The sequence below is a fragment of the Salvelinus fontinalis genome, chromosome 2, assembly GCF_029448725.1.
Source record: "Salvelinus fontinalis isolate EN_2023a chromosome 2, ASM2944872v1, whole genome shotgun sequence".
Lineage (NCBI taxonomy): Eukaryota > Metazoa > Chordata > Actinopteri > Salmoniformes > Salmonidae > Salvelinus > Salvelinus fontinalis.
The window spans coordinates 18,730,966-18,757,649 of record NC_074666.1 but is presented as its reverse complement, the minus strand read 5'-3'; the positions used below and the strand labels follow the sequence as shown (position 1 = coordinate 18,757,649).

The 26,684-nt window shown below is 42.9% G+C and overlaps 4 protein-coding genes across 10 annotated transcripts in view; 2 read left to right on the top strand and 2 right to left on the bottom strand.

Annotated features, from left to right (window-relative positions):
- The first annotated feature begins 1,245 nt into the window (after positions 1-1,245).
- Positions 1,246-16,376, top strand: LOC129813311 (RILP-like protein 1). Of its 5 annotated transcripts, XM_055865665.1 has the most exons (10): positions 1,246-1,882; positions 4,765-4,912; positions 7,504-7,622; positions 8,022-8,120; positions 8,226-8,372; positions 12,801-12,851; positions 12,940-13,094; positions 13,285-13,392; positions 13,714-13,801; positions 14,573-14,666. In XM_055865665.1, exons 1-10 carry the CDS (start codon positions 1,595-1,597, stop codon positions 14,576-14,578), a joined length of 1,209 nt encoding a protein of 402 aa, XP_055721640.1. In that variant the 5' UTR covers positions 1,246-1,594; the 3' UTR covers positions 14,579-14,666. The 5 variants fall into 5 exon arrangements, with proteins under 5 accessions (XP_055721640.1, XP_055721633.1, XP_055721649.1 ...); XM_055865658.1 differs by lacking the exon at positions 13,714-13,801 and having other exon boundaries at positions 1,247-1,882; positions 14,573-16,376; XM_055865693.1 differs by lacking the exons at positions 1,246-1,882; positions 13,714-13,801 and adding an exon at positions 3,716-4,203 and having other exon boundaries at positions 14,573-16,376.
- On the bottom strand, positions 16,022-17,809 carry snrnp35 (small nuclear ribonucleoprotein 35 (U11/U12)). The gene is made up of 2 exons (XM_055865704.1): positions 17,702-17,809; positions 16,022-17,608 (listed from the first exon to the last, which is right to left on the bottom strand). The coding sequence occupies exon 2, from the start codon at positions 17,575-17,577 to the stop codon at positions 16,633-16,635; it is 945 nt and encodes a 314-aa protein (XP_055721679.1). The 5' UTR covers positions 17,578-17,608; positions 17,702-17,809; the 3' UTR covers positions 16,022-16,632.
- Positions 17,810-18,907: 1,098 nt separating this feature from the next.
- LOC129813301 (N-lysine methyltransferase KMT5A-A-like) lies at positions 18,908-24,411 on the bottom strand. 2 transcript variants are annotated; one of them, XM_055865640.1, is made up of 7 exons: positions 24,125-24,411; positions 22,876-23,032; positions 22,156-22,438; positions 21,383-21,470; positions 20,400-20,459; positions 20,013-20,203; positions 18,908-19,823 (listed from the first exon to the last, which is right to left on the bottom strand). In XM_055865640.1, the coding sequence occupies exons 1-7, from the start codon at positions 24,131-24,133 to the stop codon at positions 19,613-19,615; spliced, it is 999 nt and encodes a 332-aa protein (XP_055721615.1). In that variant the 5' UTR covers positions 24,134-24,411; the 3' UTR covers positions 18,908-19,612. The 2 variants fall into 2 exon arrangements, with proteins under 2 accessions (XP_055721615.1, XP_055721621.1); XM_055865646.1 differs by having other exon boundaries at positions 22,156-22,435; positions 24,125-24,410.
- A 1,928-nt stretch (positions 24,412-26,339) lies between these two features.
- Positions 26,340-26,684, top strand: part of LOC129813278 (protein strawberry notch homolog 1-like) — a 34,108-nt gene continuing 33,763 nt past the window's right edge. For both annotated transcript variants that reach the window (XM_055865631.1, XM_055865605.1), the window contains exon 1: positions 26,340-26,661. The gene's annotated coding sequence lies outside the window, so the exon portion shown is untranslated. The remainder of the gene's footprint in view (positions 26,662-26,684) is intronic.

Below are 26,684 nucleotides of genomic sequence, written 5' to 3'. Positions count from 1 at the left end.
CTAAGTACACAAAGTACTGTACCTCAACACATTCGATAGCCTTAAACCATAAGTTCAAGTGCAGTATTAAATTATGCACTAATATCACATTTTGTGCTGTGTTTTATCTTCACAATCGGATTTTTGGTAAGATAAACTCAACTATCCCTCAATGGTAACATAAAAACTAGAAAAGCCCATTGCATGTATTCTATTGTGTCTAGGTATTTCTGTCTTTCCACTTACCAGTATGGTGTTTTCAGGTCTAGTGAATCAGTACCAACACCTCCCTACAGCTATGTCATAACCCCTCCCATTGCACCTTGCTTTGTTTGTTTCTCTCTCTCTCTCTCCTCCTCCTCCCTGCTCTTCCTCCTCTTCCTCCTCCTCCTTCCTCCTCGCCATCCTCTTCCTCCTCCTCCCTCTCTCGAGTGGCGCAGCGGTCTAAGGTACTGCATCTCAGTGCTAGAGACATCACTACAGACCCTGGTTTGATTCCAGGCTGTATCACAACAGGCTGTGATTGGGAGTCCCATAGGGCAGCGCACAATTGGCCCAGCGTTGTCCAGGTTTGGCCGGGGTAGGCCACCATTGTAAATGAGAATTTGTTCTCAACTGACTTGCCTAGTTAAATCAAATGTAAATAAATTCCTCCCCCTCCTCCTTCTCCCACAAAACTCACTCAATGAAAGAAAAGAAGCCTGGTTAGCCTAATTTTCGGAATAGTTTTTTCTGTCTGTATTTTTATAATTTTATCTGTGAATGTGTTAGGCCTTATAGTCTACTACTTGAAGTATGTGTTTACATATTGGACCAATGTATGTATTTTAGTGATTACTATTTTAAGTTTATTATATTGTACATTTTTCATTTGACAGTATACTGTAGTGCAGGGTGGATTTCCATAGTCAATGTTATCCTTTCAATAATAAACACAATCCAGGCATTACACTGATCTGATTTCTAATATTGTGGGATTAATTATGATGCCTATGTCTAATCCTTCTCCCCTCATTAATTATGATCATAAAAGTGTTGTGGCTAAGAGTGTTGTGCCAGTAAACAAAAGGCTGAAGGTTCAAATCCCTTAGGTGAAAAATATGGCGATGTGCCCTGTATTCTGTCACAGCCCTGTATTCTGTCACAACAACTGAATATTTTTTTGCCACTAGTGGGAAATAATATACCACGCAGATTGAGATGTCATGTTCTATTATTTTTTCAAAATTCAACCTAGCAGCGACCTCATGCGACTGATATTCCTGACATGCGCATTACAAACTGCAATCTGACCACAGAATCGGAAAAGAACGACAGCAAAGACAAGAGCACAATGGGACATCGCCGGGTGATTTCATCAAATGTATCAAAAATCCCTTACCAGACGTCCGACAGGAGTAGAAAAACGCAATCGATACGCATTTAAGGACTTATTGAAGTGGATCAGATACACACAGAACGAACCGAACGACGAAAAGTCAATAGTTTTTCCTAAGGGAGGAAGTTTATTGTGGCGAAGGAAATATAATAGACCGGGTAGGTAGGGTGGGTCTGCGGAAAGCAGCCAGAGCGGGGTACAGTCAGAATACAAACTCACCCACCCAGCAAGCAAGCCATGGAGGAGTTCGGGTCAGCGTTGGAAAAGAATGTGACCGATTTAACGGTTATGGACGTGTATGACATAGCCGCGGTAGTGGGCCAAGAGTTTGAGAGGATCATTGATCAGTACGGCTGCGAGGCTCTGTCCAGGCTCATGCCCAAAGTAGTGCGGGTGCTGGAAATCGTGGAGGTGATGGTCAGTAGGAACAGCATCAGCCCGGAGACAGATGAGCTGAGGCTGGAGCTGGATAAACTACGGCTGGAGAGGATGGACCGGCTGGAGAAAGAGAAGAAACACAAGAAGGTCACAATTATCTTATTAAATTATCCTATATCCTGTATAGGATGAGATAAATAATAGGCCTGAGATTAATAATAAGGGTAGTTGTTACCAAACGTAGCCTAATTTAAAACAGTAGGCCTAATAATAGGCATAATACCCTAATAATTTATGGTGAAGATATGACAATACTGGTAACAAAAAATAGAAAAGAAAGAAAGAAAACAAATAGAAAGAACAGAAAGAGAAGGCAACTAATTTGCCATCATGAGAATAATGCAATTACATTGTTATAACAATAACTTTGAAAAGTGTACTAGGCATTTTGAATAGTTGGCCGATACTATATATTAATATAATTGAAAATCTAACCACTGATATACCCCCTCTAAAATATGAATCTGACATTAATGACAACTTGATTGACTGTGGATAGGCTACATTGTTACATTTCACTTCTTGTATTGCTATATGTGGGCTATTATGTCACAGAAATCAATTAGGATATGTTTGATATAGAAACATTATAGCATTATTGAGTTGGGGCAATAGCCAAGGTAGTCTATTAGGAAAAAAATATGTTACTGAATATATGGGGTCACAGCACAACTCTTCACTTTTTTTTGTTGTTGATTTATTTCACCTTTATTTAACCAGGTAGGCCAGTTGAGAACAAGTTCTCATTTACAACTGCGACCTGGCCAAGATAAAGCAAAGCAGTGCGACACAAACAACAACACAAAGTTACACATGGGATAAACAAACGTACAGTCAATTACACAATATAAAATCTGTACACCGTGTGTGCAAATGAAGTAAGGAGGTAAGGCATTAAATAGGCCATAGTGGCGAAGTAATTACAATTTAGCAATTGACACTGGAGTGATAGATGTGCAGGTGTTGGCTTTGGGGAGCGCGTGCTACGGGTGGGTGTTGCTATGGTGACCAGTGAGCTGAGATAAGGAGGAGCTTTACCTAGCAAAGACCTATAGATGACTTGGAGCGAGTGGGTTTGGCGACAAATATGTAGCGAGGACCAGCCGACGAGAGCATACAGGTCGCAATGGTGGGTAGAATTTGGGGCTTTGGTGACAAAACGGATGGCACTGTGATAGACTGCATCCAATTTGCTGACTAGTGTGTTACTGTGCACAAAAAAAGCATAGTAGGTCTGTAACATGTCACATTTACATGAAGCCTATATCTCTATCCCTAGTTATGTTCCTCTGCCGGTTTAATGCAGGGCCTTACAGAGGCAGAATTAATATTATATATGTATAAAAAAAAATCACTCGAACCACAGGAGCTGGGTCTCAAATGTTCAAAATAAACCAGAGAGCTTAATTTAGCCACAGAGGATTAAAAGCGTCTATATAAAAAAATAAATAGCTGTGGATTAAGTTTTATCACAAGCGCATACAGGTAACTGGAAAAATAAAGGAAACATCAACAGAAGAGCTTTAATGCGCCAATGAGTGGAATTTCTGACGGGCCGCCCCCAGGTGGTGAAGGTAGGAAACAACATCTCCACCCCGCTGATCCTCAACACTGGGGCCCCACAAGGGTGCGTTCTCAGCCCTCTCCTGTACTCCCTGTTCACCCATGACTGCGTGGCCATGCATGCTTCGAACTCAATCATCAAGTTTGCAGACAACACTACAGCGGTAGGCTTGGTTACCAACAACGACGAGACGGCCAACAGGGAGGAGGTGGTGTCAGGAAAATAACCTCTGACTCAACATCAACAAAACAAAGGAGATGATCATGAACTTCAGGAAACAGCAGAGGGAGCCCCCCCCCCCCCCCCCCCCCCCCCCCCACATCGACAGGACAGTAGTGGAGAAGGGCAAAAGTTAAGTTGGTCTGCGCATGCTCTGAGGACCCGGCTAGGGATGCCGTCTGGGCCGGCAGCCTTGCGAGGGTTAACACGTTTAAATGTTTTTCTCACGTTGGCCACGGAGAAGGAGAGCCCGCAGGCTTTGGTAGCGGGCCGTGTCAGTGGCACTGTATTGTCCTCAAAGCGAGCAAAGTTTAATTTGTTTGGGAGCAAGACGTCGATGTCCGCGATGGGGCTGGTTTTCTTTTTGTAATCCATGATTGACTATAGACCCTGCCACATACGTCTTGTGTTTGAGCCGTTGAATTGCGACTCTACTTTGTCTCTATACTGACGCTTTGCTTGTTTGATTGCCTTGCGGAAGGAATAGCTGCACTGTTTGTATTCGGTCATGTTTCCAGTCGCCTTGCCATGATTAAAAGCGGTGGTTTGCGCTTTTATTGTTGCGCGAATGCTGCCATCAATCCACGGTTTCTGGTTGGAGAAGGATTTCAAATAGTCACAGTGGGTACGACATCTCTGATGCACTTGCTAATAAACTCGCTCACCGAGTCAGCGTATACATCAATGTTGTTGTCTGAGGCTATCTGGAACATATCTGTCCATGTGATCAAAGCAATTCTGAAGAGTGGAATCCAATTGGTCAGACCAGCGTTGGACAGACCTGAGCACGGGCGTTTCCTGTTTTAGTTTCTGTCTATGGCTGGGAGCAACAAAATGGAGTCATGGTCAGATTTGCCGAAGCAGGGCGGGGGAGGGCTTTGTATGCATTGCGGAAGTTAGAGTAGCAATGATCCAGAATGCTAGCAGCCCGTGTCGCGCATTCAATATGCTGATAGAGTTTAGGAAGTCTCGTTCTCAGGTTAGCTTTGTTAAAAATCCCCGGTTATAATAAATGCATCCTCAGGATGTATGTAAAGGCAGCCTCAGTATGTATGGTATCCAGTTTACATAGAGTCAAGTGAAGTTCTTTCAGGACCGACGAGGTATCTCTGTGTGTGTGTGTGTATATGTTAACTCTATGTGTGTGTGTGTGTGTGTGTGTTTGTGTGTGTGTGTGTGTGTGTAGGAGTTGGAGCTGGTAGAGGATGTATGGCGAGGGGAGGCCCAGGACCTGTTGTCTCAGATCGCTCAGCTTCAGGAAGAGAATAAGACTCTTCTCACTAACATGTCCATCAAAGATCCCATGAGTGAAGAGGACCTACAGAGGCACGAAGGTACTCAACCCTAAACCCCTCACTCTACACCCTGGACACTAAACCCACACATGCATTATTATTTTAAATGTTTATGTGGTACTGACTCAAAACTTAATGAGAAGTCACATCAATTCCATTTAAGTTATGATAACAAATTAACTTCTTTAAAAAAAAAAAAATCTGTGTTTTTGCATGTACATTGAGTGATTGATTGATTATTCGTATACTAAACTAATCCAATCATTTAGTTAGATTTTTTGCACCCGTAACTGAAAATTCCAGTTCCAGTTTATATGCCTTAGGTTGCCTGCACACACTGCTCCTAAACTTGGCAGTCATTATGAATGCAGGTTTCGGGTGAATAAACATTGAAACTGTTGGATATCCTAACTCCAGCTGGACACCAATAGGAATTACACATCACTTTGCAAGCCAGTATAATGTGATTGCAGCTGGGGTTGCTTAATTCTGGTACATTTCCCAACTTTTCCAGAAATCCCGGTTGGATTATTTTTTTAAATCTGGGAATTTCAATAAAGTTAGGAATTTTGTAGGCCTGATGTGGGCTGTAAACCATGAGTTTCAGGCCACTGTAGTAGGGTTGTAACGGCTTTTGTCCTCTTCGTCTGAGGAGGAGTACGAAATATCGGACCAATGTGCAGCGTGGTAAGTGTCCATAATAGATTTTTAAATAAATCAAAATGAACACAGAACAAAAATAACAAAACACGAACAAACAACCGAAACAGTCCCGTATGGTGCGAACACTGAAACAGGAAACAACCACCCACAAAACACAATAGAAAACAGGCTACCTAAATATGGCTCCCAATCAGAGACAATGACTGACACCTGCCTCTGATTGAGAACCATACTAGGCCAAACACATAGAAATATAACAACAGAACAAAACATAGAAAAACAACATAGAATGCCCACCCCATCTCACGCCCTGACCAACTAAAATAAAGACATAAAAAAGGAACTAAGGTCAGAACGTGACAAGGGTAAAGCTTGGCCTCAAAGTAAGACTTTATGAGGTATAAATGTATTGTTATAAAGAGTTTAATTATAATGATAACATTCACCTAGGTCCTAGGAACTCACTTGGACTGAAATGAACGAATTGAACAACCATGGCTCTGTCACTAACAAATACAGTCATGGGTGGTAACTACAATTCAATCGAAAAGGCAAGACACACTGGGAAATTATATTGGGAGACGTGGCTTAGTGGGGACGTTACTCAAACATTTTAAGCTGATACAACTTAAATCTGGACCCCCTACAGGGTCACAGTGACTCTATCAGTTTGAGTAATGACTACAAAATCATATATTAAAAGATACAGTATATTAAATGCAACAGGTTTCCTCAAAAGTGTTTAGTAATGGGGCACATTGGAGTTTACAGTGCACACACAATAACAATATTGAAAGAATGTGGGTTACACACACATACTATACAAACACCCTCAGAACAGCCTCAATTTGTCAGGGCATAGACTATACAAGGTGTCGAAAGCATTCCACGGGATGCTGGCCCATGCTGACTCCAAAACATCCCACAGTTGTCCTTTGGGTGGTGTACCATCCTTGATACACACGGGAAACTGTTGAGTGTGAAAAACCAAGCAGCGTTGCAGTTCTTGACACACTCAAACCGGTGCGCCTGACACCTACTACCATACCCCGTTCAAAGGCACTTCAATCTTTTGTCTTGCCCATTCACCCTCTGAATGACACACATACACAATCAACGTCTCAATTGTCTCAAGGCTTAAAAATTATTCTTTAACCTGTCTCCTCCCCTTCATCTACACTGGTTGAAGTGAGTGGGATCGTAGCTTTCACCTGGATTCACCTGCTCAGTCTGTTATGGAAAGAATAGGTGTTCATAATGTTTTGTGCAATGTACACTGTCGCTCTCTCGCTCTCTCTCTCACGTACACACACACACACACACACACACATACACACACACACACACACACACACACAAAGGAGGCCTTCTCTGTGTTTGAGGCTGAGCCAGTCTCATCACTGCATGAATGGCTCTGTTGTGATGTCACAGAGGGCGATACAGTTCCCCTGACACACACACACACACACACACACAAGAGGACGGGCACAGAGACAGACCACCCTCAGTGTTCCGTACACCTGCTAGACACACACACACTGCATAATCATGCTTCACGCACACGTAAGTGTCCACAAAGTCCCCCCAGTCCCCTTTCCACCTGCTCAGTGAGTCCTGACTGAAGTTTAAAAGTCTTGCTTCCTTCATCGCGTATATTCAGGGCTGTGTCAGCCAGGGGTACGCAGTATCTGTGTCAGAGAAATCAAGTGTGTGTGCTGTTTTCTATTTTAAACCTAGTCTGGCTCACAGACAGGAACTCCGCTGCTGTGCTCATAGTCACTTGATGTATTCTCCCATGCAGTTCAACATGTGTACACATAATACACACAGGGTATTCATGTTGTTCTAACTTGGCTCCTTTCTCCTTTGTCTTGGCTGCCAGGCCTTTATATTGTACCTCTATACTTACCCCTCTCTGCTCTGCATCTCAGGTTGCCAGATCTGATGTTGATTTGTTGCGTTGCCAGGTATGTCGGAGCGGGAGCGTCAGGTGATGAAGAAGCTGAAGGAGGTAGTGGACAAGCAGAGAGACGAGATCCGAGCCAAAGACCGCGAGCTCACGCTCAAGAATGAGGACGTTGAGGCAGTAAGGACGGCAGGATGTGTGCCTGCTTGGGGTAGAAGTTGTCCCTCCCTATACATAGACCTAAGATCAGCTAAACCCTTCCCCAATTCTAACCTTAGCCATTAGGAGGGAGAACACAAAGCTGACCTTAAGTCAGTGGTCAGGGGTCAGGGACTCTGTTTATTTATTCAAGTGTATTGATTTGATGGATCAATTAACTCTCTTCTCTCTCTTTCTCTTTTTCCCTCTTTATTACATCCTCCTGTACTTGTTCTCTCTCTGTGACCCGCTCTCTGCTCTGCCTGTCCCCTAACTCTCTCTCACACTTCTTCTCATTTCTCCCCCCTCTATCTCTATCTCCACCCCATCCATCCATATCCCTGCATCTCCCTTCCCCTCCATCCCTTCACCTCTCTCTAGCTCCAGCAGCAGCAGTCTCGTCTGATGAAGATCAACCATGACCTGCGCCATAAGATCTCTGTGGTGGAAGCTCAGGGGAAAGCCCTCATCGAGCAGAAGGTTCCAGGCCCTTAGGATGTGTAATACATATTGTTTTACCAACTGTATTTGCGAAACAAAAGAGTTCAGAATTATTTTAAAAATGTATTATATTTGTATGTTAAGGTGGAACTGGAGGCGGGAGCTCAGGCACGGGTACAGGAAATGGGAGCACTCCGGCAGGAAGTTACACGTCTAAGGGAGCGACTGCAAGGAGACATGCCCCCTCAGGTTCCAGAGGTGCCTCCTTCCCAGCTCCCATCCCCTGCACAGGTAATAACAACACCTGCTCAGGTCACACAACCCAGCCAGGAACAGCTACACAGTAAACACTCACCTGCACAGGTAATAACACCTGCTCAGGTCACACAACCCAGCCAGGAACAGCTACACAGTAAACACTCACCTGCACAGGTAACGATACAGTTATTACAGGCAGACATGCTCCCAGCAGGTGATACATTATAACCCTGGCAGCCTCTGGCAGAGTCACACGCAGTGTGCTGGTATTCTCTTTTCTTTCCACATATATGAGAGTATCTTTGCAGCCTGAGTTCATTTCTAGCAGTCTGACTCACAGCTTGTAGAGCCTGGCTGTAGCTAGTGAGTCAGGGAGCATGGAGTCTCTGCCTCATCGGAAAACATGACCTAGCTATCATATGAGGGGAGGGAGGGGGCCAGGACAGAAATAGTCTTCCTCCCTTCTACCCCTCCACAGTCAGCCAACCAGCCAGCCAACCAACCAGCCAACCAGAGGGATATAAAAAGAGACAGAATGGCAGCCAGACAATTCAGGACAGCTAAAAGTGACCTGACAATGACCTGTATAGTCACCAAATGGGTTCACTGGTAGCCAAATTAAACACTGATTTTTCACAGACTTCATACAGCAAGTGTAACACATACACTGAGTGTACAAAACATTATGAACACCTGTCCTTTCCATGACATAGACTGACCAGGTGAATCCAGGTGAAAGCTATTATCCCTCATGGATGTAATTTGTTAAATCACATTCAATCGGTGTAGATGAAGGGGAGGAGACAGGTTAAAGAAGGATTTTTAAGCCTTGAGACAATTGAGACATGGATTGTGTTTGTGTGCCATTCAGAGGGTGAATGGGCAAGACAAAAGATTGAAGTGCCTTTGAACAGGGTATGGTAGTAGGTGTCAGGAGCACCGGTTTGTGTCAAGAACTACAACGCTGCTTGGTTTTTCACGCTCATCAGTTTTCCATGTGTATCAAGAATGGTCCTCCACCCAAAGACATCCAGCCAACTTGACACAACTGTGGGAAGCATTGGAGTCAACATGGGCCAGCATCCCTGTGGAACGCTTTCAACACCTTGTAGAGTCCATGCTCTGACAAATTGAGGCTGTTCTGAGGCCAAAAGCGGGGGTGCTGTGCAACTCAATATTAGGAAGGTGTTCTTAATGTTTTGTACACTCAATTGTACACTCATCACCCACAATACTCTGCAGCACGATTTATGTTTTCACCTTCCTTTTACAATGTCTGTAAGAATTTTCTAGAGAGATTTGATCTCAGTGAGAATAACCTGGATAAAAAAGGTACAATAACTCCCCTGCCCCCAGCCTGGTAGCCCCTCCTCAGAGACGGGGGTTCAGGGTGTGGGCTGGCCCGAACCAGACAGACACTACCCCCCAGAGCTGCGGTTGAGGCATTACGATCCCGCCCCGCATCTCCCGTCCCTGGATGCTGATGAGGATGTAGAGGAAGAGGCAGTGTTGCTATGGGTAACACCGTAGTGCTAGCTAGCTAGCCGCCCCCAGAATGGTGTGTTTGTCGTGACCTCTAACCTTTGCACCGCCACCGTCCCCCTGAACAGTGTTCTATAGATGCTGGTTTAGCTAGAGAACAGAGTGCTGCCTGGGTGACCGGTATGTGTGTGGGATTGTGAAGTTTGATTGCATTTCAAGGACTGTGTTTTTGATCCAGCAAACCTTGGTAGTTCAACATGTGAGTCAGTGAACCCTTTTCCCTAACTAAACTTTACCACATAAGTGTGTGTTTGAGAGTAAGAGGAAGAGTGAGCGATTGTGTATGGATACAGTATGTGTTGGAGTGTGCATATGCATACGTTACAGTCCGTGTGTGTGTCGGGGAGGGATATATACAGTATATATATATATACAGTACCAGTCAAAGGTTTGGACACACCTACTCATGAACAGGTTTTCCTTTATTTTTACTATTTTCTACATTGTAGAATAATAGTAAAGACATCAAGCTATGAAATAACACATATGTAATCATGTAGTAACTAAAAAAGTGTTAAACAAGTCTAAATATATTTGAGATTCTTCAAAAGTAGCCACCCTTTGTCTTGATGACAGCTTTGCAAACTCTTGGCATTCTCTCAACCAGCTTCATGAGGGAGTCACCTGGAATGCTTTTCCAACAGTCTTGAAGGAATTCTCACATATGCTGAGCAATTGTTGGCTGCTTTTAATTCACTGTGCTGTCCAACTCATCCCAAACCACCTCAATTGGGTTGAGGTCGGGTGATTGTGAAGGCCAGGTAATCTAATGCAACACTTCATCACTCGCCTTCTTGGTCAAATAGCACTTACACAGGCTGGAAGTGTGTTTTGGGTCATCGTCCTGTTGAAAAACAAATGATAGTCTCACTAAGAGCAAACCAGATGGAATGGCATATCGCTGCAGAATGCTCTGGTAGCCATGCTGGTTAAGCGTACCTTGAATTCTAATTAAAGTGTGTCACCAGCAAAGCACCCCCACACCATCACACCTCATCCATGCTTCATGGTGGGAACCACACACGCGGAGATCATCCGTTCACCTACTCTGCGTCTCACAAAGACACAGCAGTTGGAACCCAAAATCTCAAATTTGGACTCATCAGCCTAAAGGACAGATTTCCACCAGTCTAATGTCCATTGCTCGTGTTTCTTGGCCCAAGCAAGTCTCTTCTTCTTATTGGTGTCCTTTAGTAGTGGGTTCTTTGTATCAATCGACCATGAAGACCTGATTCACGCAGTCTCCTCTGAATAGTTGAGGATGAGATGTGTCTGTTACTTGAACTCTGTGAAGCATTTATTTGGGCTGCAATCTGAGGTGCAGTTAACTCTAATTAATGAACTTATCCTCAGAGGTAACTCTAACTATCCTAGCAGAGGTAACTCTAACTTCTTTTCCTGTGGCGGTTCTCATATTTCATCATAGCGCTTGATGGTTTTTGCGACTGCACTTGAAGAAACTTTAAAAGTTCTTGAAATATTCCGTATTGATTAACCTTCATGTCTTTAAAGTAACGAAGGGCTGTCGTTTCTCTTTGCTTATTTTAGTTGTTCTTGTCATAATATGGACTTGGTATTTTACCAAATAGGGCTATCTTCTGTATACCAATTCCACAAATTAACTTTTAACAAGGCACACCTGTTAATTGAAATGCATTCTAGGTGACTACCTTGTGAAGCTGGTTGAGCAAAGCTGTCATCAAGGCAAAGGGTGTCTACTTTAAAGAATCTCAAATCTCAAATATATTTTGTTTGTTTAATACTTTTTTGGTTACTACATTATTCCATATGTGTTATTTCATAGTTTTGATGTTTTCACTATTATTATACAATATAGTAAAAATAAAGAAAAACCATTGAATGAGCAGGCGTGTCACGCCCTGGCCTTAGTATTCTTTGTTTTCTTTATTATTTTAGTTAGGTCAGGGTGTGACATGGGGAATGTTTGTGTTTTGTTGGTTTTGGGTGATTCTATGGTAAAGGGGTTGTTGGGTGTAGTATATGGGTTTGTGTTGAGTACATGTGTCTAGCGTTGTCTATGTATGTTTAGTTGTCTAGGAGAGTCTATGGTTACCTGAATGAGTTCCCAATTAGAGACAGCTGATTTCGGTTGTCTCTGATTGGGAGCCTTATTTAGGGTAGCCATAGGCTTTCATTTGTTGTGAGTAGTTGTCTATGTGATACGTTTGTAGCATGTGTGTGCACATCGTTGTTTAGCTTCACGATCGTTTTGTTTAGTTCGTAAGTGTGTTTGTTTCGTTTGCCTTCTTCTTCAATAAAAAGGAGATGGCTTATTTTCCTAAAGCTGCGTTTTGGTCCGTCAATCCTCCACACGATCGTGACAAGGCGTGCAAACTTTTGCCAGCTACTGTACATGCACAGTGTGTATGTGGGAGTGTGTGTGTGCTCCTGCCTGCAGTTTTACTACCCCAGTGTGAACACCCTAAATGTTGATTTAGATGGCACAGAGCATGTGTGAATTAAGTGTCCCTCTACCAACTATGTCAGTGTGTGTGTGTGAGATAACTGGGTCAGACTGTCCCACTGCAGCTGTCACATCTAAACATAGACTTCTCTGACACCCCTGTAACAGAACATGGACTAGTCCAGTCCCTTCCCTTTCATCTGCAATGGCAAAGTATGTAGTTGGCACCAACAGAACTTAGAACGTTAGTTTAGCCAGTCATGATAATAGCATGAGTGGTTGTTCATGCCTCTTTTTTTCACGCTTCATTTGCTACACAGTGACTTGCTAAAAGTCTGCTGCATGACTGACCTCTGTTGGTTGCATGCAATGAGTTAGTCTGAAGCTCAGTATCTGAGGTAAGGATGGAAGGCAGGAAGGAGAAAAGGGTGCATTGCCTTAGTATTGTAACAGGGCCCAGGGTCTGACCTACAGTTCTCTTCCTGTGCCACCAGGAGGCGATGTGTGATCAGGACACACCTGCTCTGTTCCAACATTTTACCAAGGTATCCCTCCTTTCTTCTATTCCTTCCTTTCCTGCCCTCCTCTCTTCCTTTCATCATCCCATGGTTTAATGTGGCTGTTCCCCACTAGGAGGCACTTTGTGATGAGGAGGTGGACGGCCTGGACCAGAAGGATCCCAACAGGCCCCGGTTCACACTGCAGGAGCTAAGAGATGTTCTGCATGAGAGGAACGAGCTCAAGTCCAAAGTGTTCATGCTTCAGGAGGAGGTCGCCTACTACAAAAGGCAGTCATCTTTATTTTTACCATACAAACAGAACATGTTTAGAAAAACATAAACAATCAGATGAGATTATCGCAGTTTGTCAGGTTTAATTTAAGAAGTTAAAAGTTAACAATATTGAAGTTAACAATATTGACAATGCTGCTGATGATGATGATGGTAGTGGAGCGATGACTGTTCTTCCTCTCTCCAGTGAAGAGGTGGAGGACGAGACCGGCCCTCCCACTCCTTCCCCATCCCCCGAACAACTGAGGGCACGGCCCCGACACAACGCACAGCCTGAGTCAGGAATCAAACGCCTGTATGTACCAATCACACAGATACACTGGATACCTTTAATATATAGCATTTATGATGCGTATGTGCATTTATCTCCTGGTCAACTAAATCAGCATGTGTGGTTTAAAGTAACCACCATCTGGCAACAACACCAGTAACATGGCTACATCTCACAGCAGAAGAATATAAATGAAATGGGCTGTGGTTGATGTGGTCCCTCTTCCCTCTCCCTATGTCTCTCTCTCTCTGCTTGCCTCTTTGTGAATGTATGTGCTTGTGCGGGTATACGCGTGTGTGTATTTATACCTGTGTTTGTGTGTGTGTGTGTACCTCTGTGTGACAGGATCTTCACAGCCATAATGCCGATGGTGGCGGCTGGGTTGATTCCAGATGACCCCACTTTACAGCCAATCAGACGTCTCATATCCCTTGTACGACCCCTGTCATTGGTTGGCCTCTGTGTCACTCACTGTCTTAGCTAACACCCCCCATCCAATGCTTTTATTCGTGTGGCCAGGAGTTTTTTCTTACCTTGTGATCTAACCAGTAAAAACTGTGGGCCCTGTTTATCGGACCTGCATGGACCCTAGGTGTAGGTGTTTGTATTCTGATTGGCTGATTGTGGGGATATCTAAATCACTGTCCAGTGTGAAGATGGTAGATCATTAGAATCAGCCAATCAGAATAGTATGTTTATTCACTTCCGTTTCCGATTCACTAACAGATTTTTATAAAACTTTTGCTTTTGCTCTGCTCCTGTTGCTTTGTGCTCTAACCCAGATGCACTTTCAGTCTCCACTCATAACTCACTAGGTAGAAATCACAGGAGGTTGGTGGCACCTTAAATGGGGAGGACGGGCTTATGGTAATGGCTGAAGCAGAATAGGTGAAATGGCAGCAAATATATCAAACACATGGTTTCCATGTGTTTGATGCCATTCCATTAGTTCCTTTCCAGCCATTATTATGAGCAGTCCTCCCCTCAGCAGCCTCCACTGGTAGAAATGCATCTCAGTTCTATGTATTTTAACAGTTATAACCAGGACTCTAAACAATATGTCTGGAGAACATAAAGGAACAATGACGCTGAGTAGTGAAGTCCACTTTTTTGTCTCTCTTTTTCTCTGGCCTTCTCTACTCTTCCCTCCTCTCTTCCTCGTGTCTTCCTCCTCTGTTCGTCCTTGCTTCCTCTTCTCTCCCAGGTTTAGCTTCTTCTCTCGTGACAAGAGGCGGAACTCCCAGCGGAATGCACAGTTTGATGACAGCTTCAGCTCGTGGGCGGGAAATGATGAGGTGTACACGGAACAGGCCCAGGAGGCTTTGCAGCACATGTAGTGATTGGACAGCGTTTGATGATGTCACTCAGAACTCTTTCCCTGTAACGTTGCAATGCAATTAAAGGCCTCGTAAAGGTTAGCTTATTGCACAGTACACACACCTACAGCTCAGCACAGCCATCCACCTACAAGATACATACTGACACTGAAATACCATCAGCTCTAAGTAACAGAGTCATTCACCCAGCATCTAGAGTAGTGAAACCTAACCACCCTGGCTTTGGCAGTAAACTCCTTGCCTTGGGACTGTGCTTAGTGTGCCTGCTGCAGCATAATGGGATTGTATGACATTTTTGCTTCTAAGTGACAGGAATCACAGAGGGTTGAGGGTGAAGAGGAGCCTTTCTTTATCCCAAAGTGAAACCCACCAGAATTGATGGATGCTCAGAGCGATTCCCTTTGTGTTAGAACAGGCAGGGATACACTAGGCGTGAGAGAGACAGAGTCAGGCTTGGAAGGTTTGTGGAACGAGGTGACAGGAGAGCGAGATAGAGGAACCACACGAGACACTCCAGATAGAGAATTATGGGACACAGAAGAAGAAAGGGGAAGGTTAAATCCAGTAAAGAAACCTTGAAGACAAGTGGGCATGTTTTTTTAAATGATTCAAATAATGGTGGCAGTTCTGACCCAGATGTAGTAGGCTCTGAACCATCTGTATACTCCCCTGGCCCTGAGCTAGACCAGTCATGTCCTCAGAGGCAGCTAGAGGGCACTATGGCTAGGCCCACCTCACCAGCACTGGCTAAAAATTGTGTGAACAAATGTGTTTTTTTTTTACAGATTGACCTTGCACATAAATTAATACGTTACTGGGTGTTGAGATGGGATTGCCCAATTTAAAGGAGATGTTATGGATTTATATTTTGCCAGTGGTGAATGAAGCACAGAAGGTTGTAGTTTTACAATGTCTTATGGAAAGACAGTATTTTTGTTTTGGAATTATTTAACTAGATGCTGCTTGCTGCTGCTTTTTTGTTTTCAGGCTTTTTATGGTGCCTTTAGGACTAGCCAAGTGGTGTACATTTACATTTTGAATGGGCGCCATGTTGGAACCAAATGTGACAACACAAACTAAAAACACTCCATTGAGAATGCAAATTTGAATGTTGTTGTGGAATATTTGGTTTTAAACATGGATGACAGTTTGCCAAACTCTGCTGTGGCTGCAAGATGGTTTGTGAGAAGTAAAATGGTTAGTGTGGATGAGGGAGGTTCTTGATAATGAGTAGTCCTGACTTCAGCAGTCAGACAGACATAACACCTCAGCCTCACTATGCTAAGAGATCATTGATACTATTACTATGACTGGACAACTTTTCAATTATTTATTTTATGATACAAGACACTTAATCAAGGTGCAAAACTAGGGCAATGCTTATTGTGACAAAAGGGATTGATAGTCGAGAAAAGTTATATCTTGTCTGGTGGCAACATCTACACCAAAATGTACACAAAGGGGAAATAAATAATACAGAATCTATCCAAACAAGGGAAGATGTCAATATATGCAAGACATCCCTCTTTTGCAACAAACTTTATGGACCCGCTTCACACCCGGTAGATTTCTATTGGAAGGATTTTAAATATGATAAATGTCTCAGTTTTCATACAGCTTGTTGCCTTTTATTCAGATATGCATACTCAATAAATATGGTGATCCCCAGAATGTTTCATGTATTATGTCAACTTTCTTCAAAAACAGACTGTAAAAGAAACTTTATTCAGTGCATAAAGAACAACAGGTAGATAATAACACCCTGCTGAGCCAGGCCAGCAGAAGGTTACAGTGAAGAAATGGGTGTGATGACATCACCTGTCCACACCAACCAGGTGGGGGAAAAAAAGACCAATGTAGTCAAAACGTTTTTGTAATACTTGCTCCACCCATGCATCCTTTCAGATGTCAGAGGGACCACTGAGTTTCATCTCCTGTCTCTGTGTCTGTACTTATCATCCCTGTGTCTTCTGTCATCCCTCTCTCTCCTGTCACATCTCTCTCTCGTCGACTCCCGCTCCCTCGTCGACTCCCGCTCTCTCGTCGACTCCCGCTCCCTCGTCGTCTCCCGCTCTCTCGTCGACTCCCGCTCTCTCGTCGACTCCCGCTCTCTCGTCGACTCCCGCTCTCTCGTCGACTCCCGCTCCCTCGTCGACTCCCGCTCTCTCGTCGACTCCCTCTCATAACTCCTATCCCTCCTCTCTCGGTGGTACTCCCGTTCTACACCTCTCTCTCTCCCTCTGTCATCTCTCCTCCCCCTACTCCCCCAATCAGCCTCTCTCTCACGGCTCAGGGACCCATCTCTGTAGCGCTCCTCTCTCTCGCACTCTCTGCCACCGCCACCCCATTCCTGGTTCATGGTGACAGGAAGGTTGATGGGTTTGCGAAAGGGTCTGTCCTTCCCACCAAACCGCAGCTGACCAGACTCCTTCTTGCCCCCCTGCCCTCCGCCCAGCCGACGAGGTACCCATCCCTTCAGGGTTCTCTCTTGCTCGAAGTCCACAAACAACTCACTTTGGTCCACCACTAGTTTGTTGGCGTCTCGCCTCGCCCTGACCACGGACCTCTCCTCTTTGTATTCAACGAAGGCATATCCCTTAGAGAACCCAGTCACTATGTCCCTCACCAGGCGCAGGCGGCGGATATCCCCGTAATTGGAGAACACTTCATTCAGCTTCTCATCCGTTGTTTGAGGGTTCAAGCGGGCCACGAATAGAGTGAGGAGCGGGTCCCCCACCACGGCTTTGTTGGGTTTGTAGCGGGCGACCATGGCTCTCCAGACGGCCCGGTCATGGGGCTCCACGTCTGTGCCATCGATGCTGCCCGCCTTGAGAGGGTCGTAGACTTTAGCCACTGGACTCCAGTCGTTCATACCTCTCTTTCTCTGACACTAAACAATGTGGCTGAAAAAAACAAATAGTTTTAAAAACGGTACATAAAATGTACATTTGTTTGCGACATAGCTACTGATAATTTTTGGGTGGGTTATTACTTACAAGACGTCGCTGCAAGTCGGACACCAGTCGGAATCTAAAGAATTGTGCCTCACTCAAAACAGTCCGTGTAGGAAATGTTTTAATTCAGTACGTTCCGTTAAGAAATGTGTCTCAGTAAAGCCAGCTTTCTTCTTCTTCGATATCATGGCGGTTCGCAAACAAACGTTTAATGTACATGCTGCCACCTACTGTGCTGAAATATACGATCAGTCATGATCTGCCCAATTGTGTACTACCATGAAAAATACAAGTAAAAACAAAATAAATCTCTACTAGCTTCTACCACAACCTCAAAATTCTCTGACATTGAAACTAAGGAATCCTATCTGTACTTTTCCTGGCTAAACTTTCTCAAACCTCAGCATCACTGATAAGCTTTTACTTATTTGACCCGCTTTCCTACTGATCAAGCTTTTGGCCTTATTCACTCTTCCTCCCTTCACATTTTCTTCAATATCATCTGTGGACATAGATATTAGGACCCCAGTGATGACTCACCTCAACCTAGCATAAGCTCCAGGTACATTGCTTTTAATCTTCCCATTAAGCTTTTCTATTTGCAGAATATTCCCTTGCTGAGCCTGGCTCCGACAAAATATTAGTAACCTACCATTTCCAATGAACTGGGCTCTCTCTTTCTATACGGCATTAGTTAGACGGAGAGGTTGTAAATGAGTCCTAGTGATCTCACCAAACCATTCACTCGGACACATTATTACTCTTTTGTCCTACCTTGACCTTTTTGCTTTCTACACTAGACTCTCCACTGCTTTCAGTATGATCCCTCTTCCTTCCTTTCTTTCCACTAGACCATTCAGATCCTTGACCCTCATCCTCCCACTCCATATCATCAGCACGGTCATCCATATTGATCACACTCCAGCACAGCTGTTGCTTCTACAACCTTTTCTCTATTTCTTCCATTTCGTCCACAATTCTCGCCATTTCCCTTCCCGACCATCACAGAACTTCTCTTGGTGACACCTATGAACAAGCCCACCCCGTAAAGTCGGTCCTTCTATAGACGTTGTTTTTAAATAGAAACAGGTGTTACTGTGCCTTTAAACCGTGTATTTATAAAACCTTTTATATCAATGTGTTTCAGGGAAGGACAGCATCATGCAATCATCACATCAAATAACAGAGGTGATCTGTCTGATGCTCTCAGGACAGTAGTAATACAAGTAATAAAATAGAGAAAAAATATACTTTGCATAAACCATGTTTATTCAACAATGCCTCCACCCCAGCATACATATGTATTTAAATACTTCCTTGTGGAGCATTTGTTTGTGGACATTTTTACAGTTTTGTGTGTTAAGATAGGTACAGATTTGTTCAAGTTTATAAAACAACTCTACTTAACATGGCATACAATTTACATTTCAAATATTGTAAGTTTCAATGGTTGGAATCATATTCCAGTTTTTGGAAACTTTTCAAGAGGGCTCATAAGTTTGCATCTCATATTTCTGCATCAATCAGAAAGGGCTCTGGCACCATAAATATAATTATTGCTGAGCACCTAACTACTATACATCCGATTATGAAAAACTTTGTATAAAAATGCATTACACTAAACTACAACCTGCATGCCGTGGAAGCACTGGTCTACCAGTAATACAAAATATACAAAAAGAAATGTGCTGGAAAAAACTAGCATGTTTCATATAGACGGATAAATATATTAAAAAGTATTGATGTCGGCAAATTTTTAGAAGATGTATCTGGATCTAAATGTGTTTAAGTCACTATAACCTAACCAATCCTCTAAACTGCCTCCTCCTAGGTTGTGCGCACACACACGCCCATTCCCCTCTCATTCCCTGTTGCTAAGGCAATTTTTACATAAAAAAAACGATCTATTAAGAAACCATGGTGTTGTTAGCATTCTTCTTTGAGCTGTCTCCATCAATGTTTAAGCCAGGGGTGGGATGCGATGGAAGATTTGCTGCGGTCGCCGTAGTCGTAGAGCAGCTCCTCGCCCTCATCGACGTCTCGCGATGCCACCAGGATGAGGTGAGGTATCCCGTTGATATCATGGAGTTTGGTTTGACAGTTGCCGTTCTTACTGTGGTTGATCAGACGGCCCATGCGACCCGTTTCTTTCGTGGCGTCCACACTAGAGGGAGAAGCAATTGAAAGAACGCTGGTATTAAGTTAATCTAACACGTTGGGTATGGTTGAAAAGTTATTGTATCATGAAACTAAAACAGACTGCATTAGTGCTACAAACATTGAGAACACTGAAATTGCTATGCGGCTATGCCAGAGATGCCACACACATAAAAGAGGAAGTGTTTTGACCTACCAGTAGGTTTTGCAGATATACTGAAAGTAGTACATGTAGCAGCCGGTGGTAGGGTTGAGAGTGTATTCGGCCTCCCTTGTTTTGGCATCGGTGATCTGCAGCAGGTCTCCATGGTACTCCACTACATACTGGCCCTTCTGGAAACACTGGGTGGCAAACACTCCTCGACCCTTCCCCTCAATATGCTGCACCTGAACCAGATATATTTCACTCAGATATTGGAATACAATATAGTCCAAAAGTCAATGACAAGCTAAAAAAAGGTAACAAGCAATTTCTAAATAATCAGGGGAGGGGGGGACATTGCGTGTGAGATGCATTTCATGTCTGTAAATAAACATGCCAGTCTGATAGTGAAGTTTCAGAAGCTGTGATCAATGAGTGTACCTCCATTCCTTCCTCGACCCCATTTATGATCAGATCATCGATGTGTTTCTTTTGTTCACACTATGAGAAGACAAGCACAGAGGACATGTAATGATCACTGTCATAAGACTAATTGAAGAACACAAGTCCTTATAGTTGCTAATGCCATCATCTTATACATTTTATGAACCTTTTCCATTTAGGAAGAACAAAGTTACACTGCAAACATAAAAAAAGTCAGCTTTGTTTAATATTTTGTTTGGTCAAAACATACCAAATCCTTGTTGATAAATAAACAAACAAAAAGCCCTCAAACCAGTGTTTCCTCTGAAAATCAGCTGGCGGGTGGCCTGAACACATTCTTTCAACCCGGGGGATGGGTTGCGGTTCAGAACAATTACATTGTGGGTCGAAAACATTTGAACACTTTAAAAACCCAGGAGCTTGTTGTGTTGCAAATTCCATTCTGTGAGCGGCGAGGCAGACATACAGTGGATTTGGAAAGTATTCAGACCCCTTCCCCACATTTTATTACGTTACAGCCTAATTCTAAAATAGCTAAATGACTGCAACAGAAACACTGCATCAAACAACTTAATGGCATGCAGGTGATGTGCGCAAACACAGACACGCTAAATTGTCATTGCGATCCTGGCTGATATGTTGATTTTTGTTTGATTGATCAAACATTTTAAAAATGAGCGTAAATAAATTACATTAACAGAAATTATTAAATTAATTTCCATGACTTTCCCAAAACTTTTCAGATTTGATCATTTTGCAGGGCTGGAAAATTACATTTTAAAATTACATGACTTTTCCTGACCTTATGAACCCTGAGCGACTGATAAAACAGAATGACTGGTGTTCAAACAACTAGGTTCTCATTCCACCCTAGCTTTGTTTATCTTTCAATACTCTGTACAGGACATTGCTTAATAACAATAGCATGATATTGGTCGATGTTTTAGTGTTACACGGTAATACATGCCCTTTACACTCACCTTCAGCTCTGATCTGCTTTTCCTGGAGCTTCTCCTTATAGGATAGTAGTCTGTTACTTTGCGGTTTTGGGAATTTCCGCTCTCTGCCCTGGAAAGGAAACGTATGAACTGACATTAACAATCAATACCATTTTAAAATCTATGGGTACATATGAGCCATGACCACGTTTTGTGAAAGTGAATAAACAAGCACAATGTGTCCAACAGAAGCACAATGTGTCCAACAGAAGCACAATGTGTCCAACAGAAGCACAATGTGTCCAACAGAAGCACAATGTGTCCAACAGAAGCACAATGTGTCCAACAGAAGCACAATGTGTCCAACAGAAGCACAATGTGTCCAACAGAAGCACAACAGAGATGTGCAGCCCTTTATGGTACATCAATTATAAAATTTAAAATCAAGATTTTAGACAGTAAGGTCACAAATACATTGGTATATGGGTGCTAGCCTGTTTCTACTTCAGTAAATCTGTAACTTTCTTGCCAAACAGGTTTTGACTAATGGATTCTGTTTGGCAAGTCAACAAGGTAGGCATTGTTGAAAGCAGAAAAACACAATTACCCAAGCTTCCACTACCTCAAGTTCAGTTTAGTGTACTCCAGATAGTTGGCACTTGTCCCATGTGTACCTATGTGCAGTTCACCAGTCTCAATCCAAATACACCCTTTTACTTAATGATCTACATGCTCCAGATTAGTGCATGCATTTACGACATCCCAAGGTATGAAATCACCAGATTTATTTTTGCTGATATCCAGTAGTAGCTTACATTCTAAGTGTTGACTTCTTTCCTTTGGCCTTGCGTCGGATGTCCCTCCTCTGGTTGGCGAGGTGAGCGGCGGTGTTGTTGGCGAGGAGGGTGTGGGTGATGTTACTGGGGGCAGGAGGGGAGGAGTGCTCGGATGGGGCGTGGAGGCAGGAGACTGGGGAGAAGTGGAGAAGCTGCTGGGGGGCCTGGTGCTCTTCTGTCCTGCAGGGCCGCTGGCTGTGGCTCTCCTCACGATCCGCCAGCTTCAGGACGAATGCCGCCTCAGAGTTCAGTTTCCTGGCTGCTGGGTGGGGAAAGCAGAGAGGAGTCTGCTTAAGAACACCAATGTAAAATGAAGAGGGGAAACCACTTTAAACTGTTGAGATGCTGCTCAGACCAAATCCCCCAGCTCCTTCTTACTTGTGATAAGAAGGTGTGACTTATAAAGGAGGCCTGAAGTGATGGATCCTGATGAAGCCAACCTCTTAACAAACCTTTTAAGTTGACCTACTCAGCATTCACAATGCCAATAAATGCCTCTACAATGAATTAACACATTGATCTAGGCCTTTTCAATTCTATACAATACATTGATCAAACACTTGCAACTTGAGTGGATTAATCAACAAGATCTGTTGCACACTCAACAAGATAACTGATCAAGCAGAACAGCATAATAGAAAGAGTAGGACGTGAATGCACTGTAGTAGTTAAATGATCAGGCTACTACACACTACATACCGTCACCTTGCCTCTGTGCATCATTCTGTATAGAGCAGCGTCCAGTGTACTTTCCCTCCTGTATGAGTTTGATGGTCATCTCATCAAGGTCAGGTGATTTGGACTTGCTGTGGTTCTGGTTTCGGAGAGTGATGGAGTGGCTGTTTAGTAACATGTCCTGTCAAAGAAAGAGGTGGACACCATCAATTATTTGTTGTTTTGTGTATGCGACTGTCAAATCAAAGTTTATTGGTTGTGTACACGGATTTGCAGATGTTATTCAGCTACAATGCTTGTGTTTCTAGATCCAACTGTGCAGTAATATCTAGCAATACACACATATTACAAAAATAAATTAAGAAATATCAGAACGGGGCCTCCCGAGTGGTGGAGCAGACTGAAGGCACTGCATCGCAGTGTTGCGGCATCACTACAGCCTGGGGCTTGATCCCAGGCTGTGTTTTTCACACTCAACCGTTTACTGTGTGTATCAAGAATGGTCCACCACCCAAAGGACATCCAGCCAACTTGACACAACTGTCGGAAGTATTGGAGTCAACATGGGCCAGCATCGGTAAGGAATGCTTTGACACCTTGTAGAGTCCATACCCAACGAATTGAGTCTTTTCTGAGGGCGAAAGGGGTGCAACTCAATATTAGGAAGGTATTCCTAATTATTTGTACACTCAATGCTGTGTGTATATATATATATATACAGTATATTAATAGAAAGTGTGTACAGCTGTGGTTATATAGGATGAGCCTTGACTAGAATACAGTATATAGATATTGAGTGGGTAAAACAGTATGTAAACATGTTATAAAGTGACCAGCGTTCAATGACTATGGATATAGGGCAGCAGTCTCTAAGGTGCAGGGTAAGTACCGGGTGGTAGCTGGCTATTAACAGTGACTACGGTCAGGGTACTGGGCAGAGGCTGGCTAGTTGTGACTATTTAACATTCTGATGGCCTTATAGATAAAAGCTGATTTTCAGTCTCGGTCCCAGTTGATGCACCTATACGGGCTCCATAGTTGTTAGCTGAATCTCTTCACTTATCACATTCAATTGTGATAAGGCTGTTTTCGAGAACATGCAAAACGTGACTGGATAATTCAGCTACAAATTATTGCCCACTGAAAGCGACTAACTTTTAATTTCGACCATTCGCTAATTCAACCGATAGAGTAGCTAGCTAGTGCCGGGTTAGGGAGGATAACGTATACAGCTAGGTTAGCTGGCTAACCATGCTAGCTACAGCCAACGTACCCCGTTCATTTCTGTCTTATTTTGTTTTTTGTCTTTTTATGCGAAAGGCTTTCGGTCCACTCTTCTGTTGCAGTAAAAAAAAATATCCAACAGCCGTATGTCCCCTGCGTCACACAACAGTCATCTCTCCTCTGCCTTTGTTCACTCTCCTCCGTCTCCACAAAATATACTTTTTTGTATGTTTTGCTTTGAAATTATTCAGCCCATATAATTTCCACGGTTCCTTCCCTCCGCCATCTTTTATCGTAACTCATTCTCTTGAGGGTCCATGTGAACATTTGTGACTGTAGTTATAACATAAAGTCAGCAGGAGGCACTGTCTGACAGTGTTGCGGAGAGTTGGCTTCCGAGAGCTTTCACACAAAGCATTTGTTTTTCTTAATCAACATTAATCATTATCATCAATCATCATTAAAAAAAATCTAAAGAGCGTTAAACCAAGGCCGTATACCTTTTAAAGGGTTAATAAATTATGTTATGATCAACTGTAAGGTCTCCTCTTCAGGAGACCTCTGTGTGTGTTAAAACCTGTTTTGAGTGTTGTGACCTTCAGACACTATCAGAAGGCGTCTACATTCAGACTCCTCCTGTCTGGATCCCACCGTGGTTATCTGGTTTTCTGAGAACACAAGGCTGCCACAGACCTGATGAAAATAGCCACCTGTCTGAAGATGCTTACACTCGTTCACCTTGTCAGGACCCTATACTTGTGATGAAAGGTCAAGTTTCGGTCAAACCCACTTCTGAGTTTTTACTTGCTGATAAGATGGTTCCTGCTGTCAGGGGGAGGTTAGATTTATTAAAATGTTGTTGCCAGAGAAAGTTACGTAAGGGGATTAGGGTTACAGGATGTCTTAGACATTTTGCAGAACTTAGGGAGAAAATATAATATACAGTTATACTGTACTCTTTACCAACTTCTACCTACAAATTATATTACTAAAGGAGTATTTTTTAATACTTAAACAAAGAGTCTGTGTTTCCTTTCCATTACTAATGCATGTTTGATAATTATGTATACCTGATCATTTGTTGAAGAAATTGACCAACAAATCCCCTAATGAAAAGAATCCTTTTACAGAATCTGACTAAACTGTGTAAATGCTCTACCTCAATTAAATTAAATTACAATTTAAGGGCTTTATTGGCATAGGAAATATATGTTTACATTGACAAAGCAAGTGAAATTGATAATAAACAAAAGTGAAATAAACAATAAAAATGTACAGTAAACATTACACTGAAAAAAGTTCCAGAAGAATATTAATTTCAAAAGTCATATTATGTATATATACAGTGTTGTAATGATGTGCAAATAGTTAAAGAACAGAAGGGACAATAAATAAACATAAATATAGGTTGTATTTACAATGGTGTTTGTTCTTCACTGGTTGCCCTTGTGGCAACAGGTCACAAATCTTGCTGCTGTGATGGCACACTGGTATTTCACCCAATAGATAAGGGGTTTTATCTAAATTTGATTTGTTTTCGAATTCTTTGTGTGTCTGTGTAATCTGAGGGAAATATGTGTCTCTAATATGGTCATACATTTGGCAGGAGGTTAGGAAGTGCAGCTCAGTTTCCACCTCATTGTGGGCATGTTGTCTTCTCTTGAGAGCCAGGTCTGTACATAGTCAAATTCATAGTCATATCTCTCTCTTGCTCTCTGTATATTTGTGTTCAGGTGTGTCATGTTTTGTTTGTGGCTTTTATATTTTATTTTCATGTTTTATTTCTAGGCAAACTTTTCACACTGCCAAATGTTTTTACTTAAAAGGTATTATATTTAATGATTGTGTAAAATATTATTTGATTATGAATCATATATGTTTATGTTTATTATTGCTGCTAGTAAGAGCATGAATTGAAAAGCCTGAGGGGTCCCCATCTGAGTCTGGTTCCTCTCAAGGTTTGTACTTTCCAGGGAGATTTTTCCTTGCTTTGTGCTGCTTCTCTCTCTCTCTCTCTCTGGTCTAGACTGGGTTACTATTGATTGATTTATGCAGTATAAAAACATACAGAGTAGACATTTGAATTGACTTTATGATTTGAAATCATGACACACAGACCTCTAATAAAGACCGGCTAACTTTTTGCCCTGACCTTACCAATGAGTTTTATCTATTTATACATATATATTGACCTTACCAACATGGGGGTTCCAAATTACATATATTGCAAAACGTGTGCTAGACGTCACTTCCTTCAAAGACCTCACGTGGTCACGTGACGCGGTTTTAGCGCTCTGTTTCTGGACTGTAAAGGTTTAAAAAATTATCCTTGAAATGCCAACATTATTTTCTTTATCGATTGGCGATCGCCAACGGACGCCCCGCGGTCATTTAGAAATACTTTTTTATCGACGGAGCAGAAAGAATTCTCGACTGAGAATTCCAGCGCTCGGGTTAAACGTCACGTGACCAATGCTCGACTGGCTGCTTGGTAAAGATGGCGGAAGGTGGTTAGAAAACAGAGGAGCGAAGAGGGTAATATCCACCGTTAAGGCAGCGATTAACGAAACTCCCGTTCACTGATAAGTGAGTGTTGTTATCAGTCACAA